The sequence below is a fragment of the Eretmochelys imbricata genome, chromosome 2, assembly GCF_965152235.1.
Source record: "Eretmochelys imbricata isolate rEreImb1 chromosome 2, rEreImb1.hap1, whole genome shotgun sequence".
Lineage (NCBI taxonomy): Eukaryota > Metazoa > Chordata > Testudines > Cheloniidae > Eretmochelys > Eretmochelys imbricata.
In genome coordinates, this window is record NC_135573.1 from 146,851,311 (window position 1) to 146,867,186 (window position 15,876).

The 15,876-nt window shown below is 46.8% G+C and overlaps 1 protein-coding gene across 6 annotated transcripts in view; it reads left to right on the forward strand.

The window, feature by feature from the left end:
• Positions 1 to 15,876, forward strand: part of NFX1 (nuclear transcription factor, X-box binding 1) — a 231,236-nt gene that overhangs the window by 156,625 nt on the left and 58,735 nt on the right. For all 6 annotated transcript variants that reach the window (XR_013345235.1, XR_013345236.1, XM_077810831.1 and 3 more), the window contains one exon: positions 3,852 to 3,925. Coding sequence is in view for 4 of the 6 variants with exons in the window: in XM_077810831.1 (XP_077666957.1) it covers positions 3,852 to 3,925 (74 nt within the window). In the remaining 2 variants the exon portion in view is untranslated. The remainder of the gene's footprint in view (positions 1 to 3,851; positions 3,926 to 15,876) is intronic.

Consider the following 15,876-nt stretch of genomic DNA (forward strand, 5'->3'; position numbering starts at 1 on the left):
AATAATTCTACAAACCTAGACCATCAGCTCAGCCCCTGTACCATTGGAAAGGGTACAAACTGCCACAAAAGAAGCAGTATATGCAAAGACCCAAGCAGAATGCTGCTTCTTCCAGACTCCACCCTCAACTGTCAGTCAAGAAATACAGGACCTCCGAGAGCAGCCAACTCACCCAGAGGCCATGTTCTCCCACCCCTGAAATTCTATTTGGTGGCTGACTGGCCCAATTTTTCCATATATGGCAAGCACAGCAGACAGAAGGGTCTTCTATGTCATCTGCTTTGATTACACAATGGTTCCTTTCCCCTCCCCCTCCAAAATCCCCTTTCCTCTCCCTTTTCAGTTACCACTCTCATGAGAGAGCACTCTTACAGAAAGTACACTCTCTACTTCATCAAGGGTCCATAGAGCAGGTGCCACCTCAGCACGAGGGAAACCATTTTTATTCCAAATGTTCCATGATCCCCAAGAAAACAGGAGGATGGAGACCCAAGTTAGACCTCCATCACTTCAGTTTCTTTGTCTGAACATTAGGATTCAGAATGGTCACTCTGGCATCAATAATCCTGTCTGAACAGAAACAAATGATTCACAACTCTTGACATCAAGGGTGCCTATTTCCACATAGACATCTTTCTGTCCCACAGGAGGTTCTTCAGTGGTAGGTACGAACCACTCTCAACACAGGTTGCTTCCCTTAGAATTAGCAACAACACCCAGAATATTCCTAAAAATGCTTTCAGTAGCAGCAGCACACTTCCATCCATATCCATATTCAGTAGTAGCAGAACTCAATAGCCCATCTTTTTTATGGGAAAGTCTTGTCAGAAGGCACCCTCAGTCCTCTTTAACTCCAACACAGACCATAGATTTCATCAGAGCAACTCTAGACTTACTCAGAGCCAGAGTTTATCTCCCCATGGACAGGTTCATGAACATTCTGATTAATCAGCTCAGAAAGAGTCCACTGACATTGATTCAGATATGCCTCATCCTCCTGGGTCACTTGGCATCTTGCACTTTTGACCCCCTTTGCACGATTAAAACTCTGCTGCCTACAAGCCTGGCTTCAGACAGTTTACATGCCAAGTAAGCACTGCCTGGACAAGTTTTGTTATGATCCCTCACAGCGTACATGACTCTGTAGCTTGGTGGCAGGACAAAGAACAGCTGTGCATGGGAGTTCCCTCACTCCCTACTCCTCAGAAGATATTGATGGCAGATGCCTATCTCAAAGGCTGGGGCACTCATCTGAACAAACACACAGTACAAGGAATATTGACCCCTCATGAGTCAAGGATGCATATAAATCTGTTACTCATTAAGGTGCCACCAGACTCCTCGTTTTTGTAGATACAGACTAACATGGCTGCCCCTCTGATATAAATCTCCTGGAACTGAAAGCAGTTCAGGAGGCCTGCATATGGTTCTGACCGTTTATCCTCTCCCAACATGTTCAGGTAATGGACAACATGACTGCATTCTATATCAGTGTTTCCCAAACTTGGGACGTCGCTTGTTCAGGAAAAGCCCCTGGTGGGCTGGGCCAATTTGTTTATTTGCCGTGTCCGCAGGTTCAGCCTATCGCGGCTCCCACTGGCCGCTTCCCACAGCCCTCATTGGCCTGCAGCGGCAAACCGTGGCCAGTGGAAGCCACGATCGGCCGAACCTGTGGACACGGCAGGTAAACAAACCAGCCCGGCCCTCCAGGGGCTTTTCCTGAACAAGCAGCATCCCAAGTTTGGGAAACACTGTTCTATATGAACAAGCAAAGGGCAGGGGGAGCAAGATCTGCACCCCTTTGTATAGAGATGGTCCACCAATAATTGGTGTATTCATCACCAAATTATGCTGTCAGCAGTACACTTTTCTGAAATACACAATACTCTAATAGAAAGCCTTAGCTGCCACTTTTCTACAGAACACTATTGGGAGATTCATGACTCAGTGGTAGGATGCATATTCCAACAATGGGGATCCCCATTTCTAGACCTGTTTGTGTTGCAGGACAACAATCAATGTGCTGCTCAAGGGGGCGAAGGGACAGAATTCCAGAAATGATGCCCTTCTAATCTCATGGTTAGGCAGTCTGATGTACGCGTTTCCCCCCATCCCACTCTTACTTCAAATTCTCAGGAAGATCTGAGAGGATGAGGCAATCATCCTCATCACTACCAGGTAGCCAAGACAATTTTGGTTTCCCGTTCTTCAGCTGTCATCCCATCCGCCAGTCAGCGTTCAACCTTTCCGAAATATCCTGAATCAGGACAAGAGCAGGCTCAGACATCCAAATCCAGGGACAGCTTGTCCCAAACCCAGGGACAGCACTCACAGTGCAGTATTTAGACAGGCATCAAACCTAGAGTAGAAATGTTGGGCAGCTGTTAGTCATTCTTAGTAACTGCTGGAAAGAGTCCACCAGCAGGTGTTTCTTCGTTAAGTGGAAAAGATTCTATGGTTGGGCCCTACACCATCTTATGTCCTAAGGGGAAATGAATATTCCTACTATTTTGGACTGTCTACTGACTGTGAAATCCTCTGGGCTTTCCATTAGCTTGCTATGCATTCATCTGGCAGTGATCAGTTCCTGCCACCCTCCAATCAGCAACTGATCCATCTTCATGCATCCAGTTACTGGTTGCTTTTTGAAAGGTTTGCTCAAACCTTTCTGGTGGCCATCACTTCAGCTAGAAAGGTAAGCAAATTGGGGGCCCTCATAGCCAATCCACCTTATACCATATTCCATAAAGATAAGGTTTCCATAAGACTCCACCCTAAATTTGTCCCCAGAGTAGTCTCCAATTTCTGCATGAATCAGTCCATACGCTTACCTGTGTTTGTCCCTAAGCCTCATACCACCAATGAGGAACAGAGACTCCATTCTCTGGATGTGTCTCAGGCATTGGTATTGTATCTTCAAAGAACAAAATCCTTTAGGAGGTCACCCAGGCTCTTTGTTGGCATTGCAGAACACATGAGAAGGCAAGCGATCTCGTTATAAAGATGAAGTGGATATCGGGGTGTACCTTGCTCTGTTACCAGTTACTGAAAACTCCTCCACTGCACAGAGTGAGGGCCCACTCCACCAGAGCAAATGCTGCTTCAGTAGCTTCATTTAAGGTCGTACCTCTTGTTGACTTATGTAAAGCAGCCACATGAAGTTCTGTTCATACCATCACAGGAGTCTGCACCCTGGTGCACACCACCTCAGCTGTTGCATCCTTTGGGACCATGGTCCTTCGAGCCTCAATACCATCTCACACACCCCTTCTTCTTGAGTACTATTTGTCAGTCATCCACAGGGAAATACACATAGGGACCAGCACTCAAAGAAAGAATGGTTACCTACCTTCTGTAACCAGAGTTCTTTGCAATATGTGGTCCCTCTCTATATTCCATTACCTGTCCTCCTTCCCCTCTGCTACAAGGCATAGACAATGTGTGGTAGAGAAGGAAGTGGAGAGATAGTTGGTCCGTACCGCCTCTTATGCCCTCGGGTCAGAGCATGAGGCAAGCAAGAGTGCAGGCACGGGCCAACAGATGCCACTAGCAAGAATCTTCAGTCTTGGTCACTTGGGGCGCATGTCTACCCACAGTGAAGTACACATAGGGACCACACATCTTGAAGAAAAACTCCAGTTACAGAAGGTAAGTAATCTTTGTTTTCTTTCTTTAGCTCATGTCTACCATAGAAACTGTATATAGAAATCAATTGAACTTTTAGTAAAAAAACCAAGTTTTCAATATTAGCATTTTATTAAGTCAGTATAATGTTTTGGAAGACTAGATTTCCAATGTATTTGTTACAAATAAGGAGAAAAAATTGATTTACTGCTTTTATGGCATAACAGGTTGATCTTCAGTGTGAATGTGGCAGAAGAAAGGAGAGTATGATTTGTTCAGAAGCATCTAGTACATATCAAAGGTTTGTACTGGTTATTTTATTATTTGTCCTTTTCTCGACTTACTTTCTTCTACAGTTCATCAAAGTTAGGGTTTTTGAGTTTGCCTTTTATATGGTAACCTATTGGATTCACCTGCCCTGTTATATACACTTTCCCCAAATTAAATGAGCTACCCTATAGTTCTTTTTTCCCCTCCTAGTCTTCTGAACTTATATGCTCACGAGTATATACTGAAAGATATTCCTTCTGTCATTGTTGATTGGAGGTAGAGCAGAACTTTGGTTGCATATCAGGGCTAGGATCTCCCATCCCTGGAACTGTACAAAGTTGTAGTCATCCAGAACTATTTAGATGCAGACTAGAGGTCTTCATTTATAACAACGACCTTGGCTCTAAATTACTTCTAAATTTCTTCATTCTCTTATTTATTTACATTTGGATTACACTAGAAAAAACAGGAGACTGGGGACTTTTTAAATCCTAAGGTACAATTACTGCTGGGCAGCACTCTTTTCTCTTCCTTTCAAGACCATGACAAGGCTTGAAAAATAAAGGGGTGGAAATTGTGTCTGTGTAGCTTCTTCCCTCACTGCCAGGTCAAATGCATGGGGAAGAGATCCCTAAAGTGTGTGGAAAAGCTAGATGCCTTTGCAGTCTTCAGAAAGAGGAGCATGTAGTTCCCAGTCATCATGTAGATCAAGTCTCCATGAAGCTCTTGGAACAGGCTGCGGGGCCAGTCCCTGTACTTCATAATACAGTATGTGTCACACAGACCACCAAAAAGGTGCAAGCGTGTGCCGAACATTGTTTAATTAGTCCCATTAACTTCAATGAAACTACTCATATGCTAAAGATTATGTGTTGAATCAGGTCCCCAGCTTTTTATAATGGATCACTGTCCAGAATGGTGTGTCACATGCCAGGGTCATCTGTCTTAGTGATCGCAATTGCTTCCTTGAAGGATCACAGGATCATCTCCCACGTGTTTTTAGTTGTGGCATTGGACCAGTAGTTGGAGAGAATATAATATACAAGGAAAAGATTACACATTCCATTCTCACACTGCAAAAACTATCAGCAACTGTTACCTTTATCACCAACACTTTAATAGACAAAATAACCCATACCAAAGTCAGAACAGTGACATTATCAAAGCATGCATCAGTTTGATATGAATTGATTATTAGGGACAAGAAACTGCAACTATCTGAATATCTAGTGGTTTGTTACTGAGTGACTCCTATTCTATGAAACTGACAAAGGAATACTTTGATAATAATACACACATGCCTTTAACAGGTAAGGAGACATATAATAATACACTCTTCTCATCTGGAAAGAATATAAGAGAAAATGTACAGGTGCAAAGAGATTTATAAATCAATATATGTAAATTGGAAAGACATTTTTTAGCATACTGGCAGGGTGTGAAGGGACATGCTCTCACTCTGTTGGAGAGGAGACTAACGAGCTGTTCTGGGCCTGTTCAGCATTAATGAGGCAACCTGTAAGACTTGTTCTGCCTGGAAAAGGGGGGAGCTTAAAAACAGAAATCTGCCACAGGAAGAGGCAGTGAATAGGAGGGCTACTCCACCTCAGAGGTTGCTGACAACAGAGACAGGTCAGCTGAGAGGGAGACAGGCCTTACCTCTCCCAAAGCTACATGGACTAGCTACAAAGCAAGATGCCCCAAGAGGAGGAGCAGAGAGATGCGAGGCTGCGTCGCCTGAAGGTCTCTTAGGCCACCTTGCATTCACTAGGTCTTTACATGCCGCAAGCTGCAAAAAAGCAGTTCCAGCTGGCTCCTCTGCCCACGTCCTGGGGGCCCCCTCGACAGGGCACCGACAGACGGTTTCTCTGATTTGTGGTGGGCTAGCGCCATTTCCAATTCACAGCGCTACTCCTCGGCCTCTCATCTGCCCTGAGAGTATTCACAAAGTGCATGGCACCAGTGGCCGCTTACCTGAGGAGTCAAGGTGTACAGGTTTATCCATATCGCAACAACTGGCTCATCACGGAAAGTTCTCAGGCCCAGATGAAAAGGAGTCTCGATCTGGTGTGCTCCACCCGTCACGATCTGGGTCTATTAATAAACCAAAAGAAATCAGCTCTGATCACTGTGCAGTCTATAGAGTTCATAGGAGCAATACTCAACTCTACACAGGCCAGAGCCTTTCTCCTGGAGGCCCGTTTCCAGACTGTGTTCAACCTGATCTCTCCCATGAGGGCTCACTGCCACCCGCATGTGCCTCAAGTTGTACTTACGTGGTATGGTACATGTGGCTTCATCTCAGACTCCTGCAAGCATGGCTGGCGTCGTCAGTCTACACCCCCAACAGACACAATCTGGACTGGTCAGTCATGGTACCAAATCATACCTGGTCATCCCTGGAGTGGTGGTTGGACACCAGCTCGGTGTTAGAGGGAGTTCCCCTCGTGGCCTCACCCCCATCAGTGATTCTGGCCTCCGATGCTTTGGGACTAGGTTCGGGAGCTCACCTCAGCAATTTCAGCATGCAGTGTCACTGGTCGCAAGATGATTGCTCTCTCCACATAAATGTCAGAGACCTCAGAGCGGTGCGCTTGGCCTGCCAGGCATTCCTGCCTCACCTGACAGACAATCCTAACAGACAATATCACTGCAGTGTTTTATATCAACAAGCAAGGCAGAGCCTGTTTGTCAGACCCTTTGCAGAGAAGCAAAGTTGTGGGACTTTTGTGTTCAGGATGCCATTCATCTCGTAGCCTCGCATCTGCCAGGGGCCAGGAACACGTTAGCAGATCACCTCAGCAGGACTTTCTCGTCTTGCTGCGAGTGATCACTCCATCCAGAGGTGGTAAGCGTGATCTTCCAGAGGTGGGACTCACCAGGTGGATTTATTTGCATCCAGGCAAAACAGGAAGTGCATGGCTTCTGCTCAATTAGCAGGATTGAGAGAGGCTCCCTGTCTGATGTCATCTTGCTCCTGTGGTCAGGGGCTCTGATGTATGCCTTTCCACCAGTGCCAATAATCCAGAGAGTCCTCATGAAGATCAAGCAGGACAAGAATGTAGCCTTTTATTTTATTTAAAGAGAATTTTGTAATGTAGTATTACATCACCGTGGGTTCGGCTCTGGCGGCTAAAGTTCCAAGCTAAAAAGGGTGAAAGTTACCTCTGCTACTTGCTTCAGAGTTAGTCTCTAGGAACACACACAGACCAAGGGTAGTGACCACACGTACATTCATAAGTACAAAGTCTAGTCTATTTTACAAGTTTTATCAAAATTAGGATCACCCAAGCATATATAAATTCTATTCAGACCTATGCACAAGTTACAAATATAGTTATACTCACATCCTTAACAATAGTGTTAGGGTCTGATGGGTCTTCCATGGCTTGATCATCAGTAGAGAGTGGTTCCTGCTGGAGTGTCCCATAGGGAGCTCAATTTTCCCTTTCTGAGCATTCCCTTTTTATAATGTGATTCTGTCTATACCTACATTCTGCATGTCCATAAAAGTGTCAACTCTCTTTTTTTCTCTTATTGGTCTGTGTGCCCTGGAAACTTAGGGGACCCAAATTTTCTATAGGCTGTGTAAGTTCCCTTGTTCTCTTTAGCACTGACGCACAACCTGTATCCCGTGGTTAAGACATGTCTGAAACAGATGTGCCTTTTTATGATCTAATATTAATTTGGGTAATTTTGCGCAATATTACCCCTTGGTGGTACTTTTCCCATAATCTTAAAGCATTGGGTTATTTCTCAGTCATTGGCTTAAGTCATTATTTCTTGTCTCCAAGGCCTAAAATAGCTAAGCTAAAGTCTTGTAGGCCTCAACCTACAGGTTCTTGCATTTCAGCTTGTCTTCCTCATGTCTAATACTTAATTTGTATGATTATAAAAGCGCAAGATTGATTAGTATTAAAAGGAACTAACTCTAATTAACATACAATGAATATATGTAATATAACATATTGATTAATTATAACGTTACACAATAAATGCATAATAAACTAAAATCATTGGCTATAAGGTGAAGGTAGTCCTGATAGCTCTGGCTTGGCCTCTCCAGCACTGGTTTGGCACACTGCTGGAGCTCTTGGTAGCGGCTCCGCTACAACTACCACTCTGGCCAGACTTCCCAGAACCATGGCTGGCTACTGAACCCGAATCTAGTGGCTCCACACATGATGGCTTGGTTGCTGCATGTTTGACTGCAGAGGAGCAGGCATGCTCTGCCCGCGTTCAACAGGCTTTCTCATGGGTAGCAGAAAGCCCTCCAGCAGCACAACCTACCTGGCCAAGTGGAAGCAGTTCGCATGTTGGGCCTTGGACCAAAATCTTCTGCTCAAAAAGGCCTCACTCCAGTCGATCCTGGATTACCTTTTGCACCTCAAGCTCCAGGGCCTGTCTCTTTCATCAGTCAAAGTTCACAAGGCACTATTTCAGCCTTCCACCCTCCAGTTCAGGGCAGGTCAGCCTTTGCTCATGATATGACAGTCCAGTTTCTAAAAGGTCTGGACAGGCTCTACCCGCAAGTCCATGACTCTGTCCCACCTTGGGACCTGAACTTTGTGCTGTCAAGGCTCACGGGTCCTTGCTTTGAGCAATTGGCTTCTTGTTCCCTTCTGCTGCTCTCGTGGAAGGTCTCCTTTCTGGTGGCGATAACGTCAGCACATAGGGTCTCTGAAATTCGAACACTTATCTCAGAGCCACCCTACACAGTGTTTTATTAGGACAAGGTTCAACTGCAGCCACAACCAGCTTTTCTGCTCAAGATTGTTTCACCGTTTCATACTAACCAGGACATATTTTTACCAGTCTTCTTTCCGAAGCCTCATAAGTCAAATGAGGAGCATAGACTACACTCTCTGGAGGTCAGGAGAACGCTAACCTTTTAAAATGAAAGGACTAAACCATTCCATAAGTTAATGCAGCTCTTCATCATGGTGGCAGACAGAATGAAGGGCTTTCGTGTGTCTGCTCAGAATATTTCATCATGGATCACTCGCCTGTTCATAGCAAAACCTGATGCAGGCAAAGTGCCACCGCCGGTGATCATAACCACCCATTCAGCCGGAGTGCAAGCCTCCTGGCCCAACTGCCTATTCAAGACATCTGCACCGCTGCTACTTGGTCATCCATCCATGCGTTCACGTCCCATTACATGATCACTCAGCCAGGCCTGCAATGACGTTGGCTTCGGTAGAGCAATGTTGCAAGCTGCACAACCTGCACAAAGTGAACTTTGAGCCAACCTCCAGGAATGCTGCGTCTGAGTCATCTAGAATGGAATCAACATGAGCAAGCACTCGAAGAAGAAAAAACAGTTACCTACCTTTCGTAACTGTTGTTCTTCGAGATGTGTTGCTCATGTCCTTTCCATTACCCCCCCTCCCCCGCTACTCCTCTGTCAGAGTTACTGGCAAGAAGAAAGTGAGAGGGCATAGGGACAGTGGTGCCCCTTATACCAGTGCGTGGATTGGTATAAACTGTTCAGGAAGGACAGGCGGGGGAGAAAAGGTGGAGGAGTTTCACTGTACGTAAGAGGGCCATATGATTGCTCAGAGCTCCAGTATGAAACTAGAGAAAAGCCTGTTGAGAGACTTTGGATTAATCTTAGAGGTGAGCGCAACAAGGGTGATGTCGTGGTGGGTGTCTGCTATAGACCATCAGACCAGGAAGATGCGGTAGACGAGGCTTTCTTCGGACAACTAACAGAAGTTTCCAGATCACAGGCTTGGTTCTCATGGGGGACTTCAATCGCCTGACATCTGCTGGGAGAGCAATACAGCAGTGCCCAGACAATCCAGGAAGTTTTTGGAGGGTTTTGGGGACAACTTCCTGGTGCAAGTGCTGGAGGAACCAGCTAGGAGCCATGCTTCTGTTGACCTGCTGCTCACAAACAGGGACGAATTGGTAGGGGAAGTAGAAATGGGTGGCAATCTGAGCTGCAGTGACCATGAGATATTCAAGTTCAGGATCCTGACAAAAGGAAGAAAAGAGAGTAGCAGAACATGGACCCTGGACTTCAGAAAAGCAGACTTTGACTCCCTCAGGGAACTGATGGACAGGAACCCCTGGGAGACTAATATGAGGGGGAAAGGAGTCCAGGAGAGCTGATGGTATTTTAAAGAAGTCTTATTGAGGGCTTAGGAACAGACCATCCCAATGTGCAGAAAGAATAGCAAATATGGCAGGCTACCAGCTTGGCTTTACAGAGAAATCTTCGGTGAGCTTAGACACAAAAAGGAAACTTACGAGAAGTGGAAACTTGGACAGATGACTAGAGAGCAGTATAAAAATATTGCTCGAGCATGCAGGGATGTAATCAGGAAGGCCAAATCACAATTGGAGTTGCAGCTAGCAAGGGAAGTGAAGGGTAACAAGAAGGGTTTCTACAGGTATGTTAGCAACAAGAAGGTCAGAGAAAGTGTGGGACCCTTACTGAATCGGGGGAGACAACCTACTGACAGATTATGTGGAAAAAGCTGAAGTACTCAATGCTTTCACAAACAAGGTCAGCTGCCAGACTGCTGCACTGGGCAACACAATATGGGAAGGAGCCCTCAGTGGTGAAAGAACAGGTTAAGGACTATTTGGAAAAGCTGGTATTGCAGAAGTCAATGCATCTGAGGGTGCTGATGTGATTGCAGAGCCATTGGCCATTATCTCTGAAAACTCGTGGCGATTGGGAGAGGTCCCAGACAAGTGGAAAAAGGCAAATACAGTGCCCATCTTTAAAATAAAGGAAGAAGGAGAATCCGGGGAACTACAGCTGGTTAGCCTCACCTCAGTCCCTGGAAAAATCATGGAGCAGGTCCTCAAGGAATCCATTTTGAAGCACTTGTAGAGGAAAGTGATCAGGAACAGTCAACATTCACCAAGGACAAGTCATGCCTGACCAACCTGATTGCTTTCTATAATGAGATAACTGGCTCTGTGGATATGGGAAAAGCGGTGGATGTGATATACCTTGACTTTAGCAACACTTTTGATACAATCTCCCACGGTATTCTTGCCAGCAAGTTAAAGAATGGACTGTAAGATAGATAGAAAGCCGGTTAGATCGTCTGGCACAACAGGTAGTGATCAATGGCTTGATCTCTAGTTGGCAGCCGGTATGAAGTGGAGTGCCCCAGGGTTCGGTCCTGGGGCCGTTTTTGTTCAATATCTTCATTAAGGATCTGGATGATGGGATGGATTCACAGATGACACTAAGCTGGGAGGAGAGGTAGATACGCTAGAGGGCCCAGAGTGACCTAGACAAGTTGGAGGATTGGGCCAAAAGAAATCTGATGAGGTTGAACAAGGACAAGTGCAGAGTCCTGTACTTAGGATGAAAGAATCCCATGCACTGCTACAGGTTGGTGACCTTCTGGCTAAGAGGCAGTTCTGCAGAAAAGGACCTGGGTACTACAGTGGTCGAGAAGTTGGATATGAGTCAACAGTGTGCCCTTGTTGCCAAGAAGGCTCATTGGATATTTGGCTGCATTAGTAGGAGCATTGCCAGCAGATCGAGGGAAGTGATTACTCCCCTCTATTCGGCACTGGTGAGGCCACATCTGGAGTATTGCATCCAATTTTGGGGCCCCCACTACAGGAAGGAAATGGACAAATTGGAGATTAGGGGGCTGAGGCACATGATTTATGAGGAGAGGCTGTGGGAACTGGGGTTATTTAGTCTGCAGAAGAGAAGAGTAAGGGGGGATTTTATGACAGCCTTCAACTACCTGAAGGGGGGTTCAAAAGAGGATGGAACTCGGCTGTTCTCAGTGGTGGCAGATGACAGAACAAGAAGTAATGGTCTCAAGTTGTAGTGGGGGAGGTTTAGGTTGGATATTAGGAAAACCTATTTCACTAGGAGGGTGGTGAAGCACTGGAATGGGTTACCTAGGGAGGTGATGGAATCAAAATCCTTAGAGGATTTTAAGGCCCGGCTTGACAAAGCCCTGGCTGGGATGATTTAGCTGTGGTTGGTCCTGCTTTGAGCAGGGGGTTGGACTAGATGACCTCCTGAGGTCTCTTCCAACCTTAATCTTATAAGATTCTATGAGTATGGGTCTCCAGAGGGCACCAGAGCCGGCCCTATGAATACTGCTAAGGCAAAAAATTCTGACAGCGGTGCATGTAGGCATGCACAAACCTAGAATGGAGTGGACATGAGTAACACATCTCAAAGAGCAACAGTTCTTCTTGGAGTCCTTGCTCGTGTCGATTGCAATTAGGTGTGTCCATGCCACGTGCACAGTAGCTGGAAGTGTTTTTCCCTCGCGGTTCCCATTGAGTCGGTTCGGTTCAGGTGTTCCGTGGAGTTGTGCCTCCATGGCGCCATATACAGGGTCCTGCCAACTCATTGCCACTTGAGTTCTTTCTTACCACCTGTTAGCTGAAACACTCATTTTCTCTTGCTTCGGCAAACCTTCTCCATAGTGGTCATAGAATATCAGAGTTGGAAGGGACCTCAGGAGGTCATCTAGTCCAACCCCCTACTCAAAAGCAGGACCAATCCCCAATTAAATCATCCCAGCCAGGGCTTTGTCAAGCCTGACCTTAAAAACTTCTAAGGAGGGAGATTCCACCACCTCCCTAAGCAACGCATTCCAGTGTTTCACCACCCTCCTAGTGAAAAAGTTTTTCCTAATATCCAACCTAAACCTCCCCCACTGCAACTTGAGACCATTACTCCTTGTCCTGTCCTCTTCTACCACTGAGAATAGTCTAGAACCATCCTCTCTCAACTACCTGAGAGGTGGTTCCAAAGTAGCTATCAAATCCCCCCTCATTCTTCTCTTCTGCAGACTAAACAATCCCAGTTCCCTCAGCCTCTCCTCATAAGTCATGTGTTCCAGACCCCTAATCATTTTTGTTGCCCTTTGCTGGACTCTTTCCAATTTATCCACATCCTTCTTGTCGTGTGGGGCCCAAAACTGGACACAGTACTCCAGATGAGGCCTCACCAATGTCGAATAGAGGGGGACGATCACGTCCCTCGATCTGCTCGCTCTGCCCCTACTTATACATCCCAAAATGCCATTGGCCTTCTTGGCAACAAGGGCACACTGCTGACTCATATCCAGCTTCTCGTCCACTGTCACCCCTAGGTCCTTTTCTGCAGAACTGCTGCCTAGCCATTCGGTCCCTAATCTGTAGCTGTGCATTGGGTTCTTCCGTCTTAAGTGCAGGACCCTGCACTTATCCTTATTGAACGTCATCAGATTTCTTTTGGCCCAATCCTCCAATTTGTCTAGGTCCCTCTGTATCCTATCCCTGCCCTCCAGCGTATCTACCACTCCTCCCAGTTTAGTATCATCCGCAAATTTGCTGAGAGTGCAATCCACACCATCCTCCAGATCATTTATGAAGATATTGAACAAAACCGGCCCCAGGACCGACCCCTGGGGCACTCCACTTGACACCGGCTGCCAACTAGACATGGAGCCATTGATCACTGCCCGTTGAGCCCGACAATCTAGCCAACTTTCTACCCACCTTATAGTGCATTCATCCAGCCCATACTTCTTTAACTTGCTGACAAGAATATTGTGGGAGACCGTGTCAAAAGTTTTGCTAAACTCAAGAAACAATACATCCACTGCTTTCCCTTCATCCACAGAACCAGTAATCTTATCATAGAAGGCGATTAGATTAGTCAGGCATGACCTTCCCTTGGTGAATCCATGCTGACTGTTCCTGATCACTTTCCTCTCATGTAAGTGCTTCAGGATTGATTCTTTGAGGACCTGCTCCATGATTTTTCCGGGGAGTGAAGTGAGGCTGACTGGCCTGTAGTTCCCAGGATCCTCCTTCTTCCGTTTTTTAAAGATTGGCACTACATTAGTCTTTTTCCAGTCATCTGGGACTTCCCCCATTCACCACGAGTTTTCAAAGACAATGGCCAATGGCTCTGCAATCACAGCCGCCAGTTTCTTTAGCACTCTCGGATGCAACTCGTCCGGCCCCATGGACTTGTGCACGTCCAGCTTTTCAGACTGTGCTCTGTAAATAGTTAAATCAGTTAGTTGTAGTTAGTTTAGTCATTGTATAGTTAGAATCCCAATAAGGAATTGTTCTAGGGGTTACCCCCCGTTTTCCCTACTCTCTCCCCGGTATGAGGGTATGCCTCGGTCTCCAGGGTTTAAACCCTGTGCGGCTTGTAAAAAGCCTATGCCCAGCAGTGACACTCACTTTTCCTGCTTGAAGTGTCTGGGTAAATCACATCAGAAGGACTGTTGCAAGATCTGTAGGGGATTCCGCCCCAGGACTCAAAAAGAAAGAGACCAACAGTTAAAAATCCTTATGAGGGGGGCCACCCTCTGTCCCCACTCAGAGCCAAGTTCAGCTGAACTGACACCTAGTACCTCAACATCTGTGTGCAGTGCTCTGGCATCAATACGGGAAACTTCGGAGCCAAGAAATGACTCTGATAGAGAAACTCGGCACTGGCAGGGCTCCCTACACAGGGGCTCCGCACATGGTAGTGCGCGGCACCACTCCACAAGAATAAGAAGCGAGACTCACCCACACTGAGTCTGGGATTGAAAGACTCAAGCACAGTGAGACCTGCATTGGGCCACTCAAGTACTGCACCACCTACCGCGGCACAATTGACTCCTGCTCTACCAAGGGGTCAGTCGAGTCTGGTTCCGCAGGACTCCCCTCCCCATGAGAGTCACGGAGAGGCTTTGGAGGCACCCTCCACGCCTGAGACCTTCAAGGCGAAACACAAGTGGAGTTGCGTGTGAGCCTGATAAGATCAACTTTCGATAACCTTGGCCTTCTACTGAATGTGCAGAAATCAATCCTGTTCCGCACTCAGAGGGTAGAGTTCATAAAGGCAGTATTGGACTCAAGACAGGTGAGTGTATTCCTACCAGAGTCACGGTTTCAGACCCTTTGCAGCATCATACAAGGTATCGGACGATTTCATACCACCACGGCAAGGAATTGCCTGAAGCTCCTCGGCCATATGGCCGCCTGTATTTATGCAGTGAAACATGCCAGACTGAGGCTCTGACCCCTTCAGGCATGGCTAGCATCAGTGTATTGACCAAACCAGGACAGTCTAGACAACGTAGTTACTCTTTTCCAGCTGGTTCTCAAGTCTCTCCTATGGTGGCTCAACTTGCAAGCTGTGTGTGCAGGGATTCCCTTCTCCAGACCTCAACCACCTCTTTTCCTGGTCACGGACCCATCAGCGATGGGTGAGGAGCACATCTGGGGGAGCTCAGGACTCGGCCTCTGGTCCCAAGCAGAGCTCTCACTTCACATCAATGTCAGGTAGCTGAGGGCAGTCCGTCTGGCATGCCAGACCTTCCAAACTCACCTGGAGGGGAGATGTGTGTCAGTCATGACAGACAATACAACAGCGATGTTTTATATAAACAGACAGGGGGAGCATGCTCCTCTCCCCTGTGCCAGGAAGCTCTCAAACTGTGGGACTTTTGCATAGCCCACTCGATACACTTGGAGGCATCTTATCTCCCTGGAACTCAGAATGAGTTAGGAGATCATCTCAGCAGGTCCTTTCACAACCACGAGTGGTCCATCCACCCAGACATCATGAACACCATCTTTCAACAGTGAGGAACTCCCCAGATAAACTTGTTCATGACAAGAAACAACAGGAAGTGTCCACAGTTCTGCTCCTTCCTGAATCACAGCCCGGGCTCGATCGTGGACGTGTTCCTTCTCCCTTGGAAAGACCACCTCCTTTACACACTTCCACCCATTCCACTGGTTCACAAGTGCTACTCAAGGTTCGGAGGGATGAAGCCTCTGTGATATTGGTAGCTCCAGGCTGGCCACATCAGCACTGGTACACGTCTCTTCTGGAGCTGTCAGTAGAAACTCCTATGATGAGATGTTCGGCTGTGTGTGTGTGTGTTCCCTTTGTGTGCTGCCCCAGCCCTGCGCAGACAGCTAGCATGGCAGAGCTCAAGCAAACCACCCAATGATCACAAGATCCGTTAAGGGATGAAAGCACCA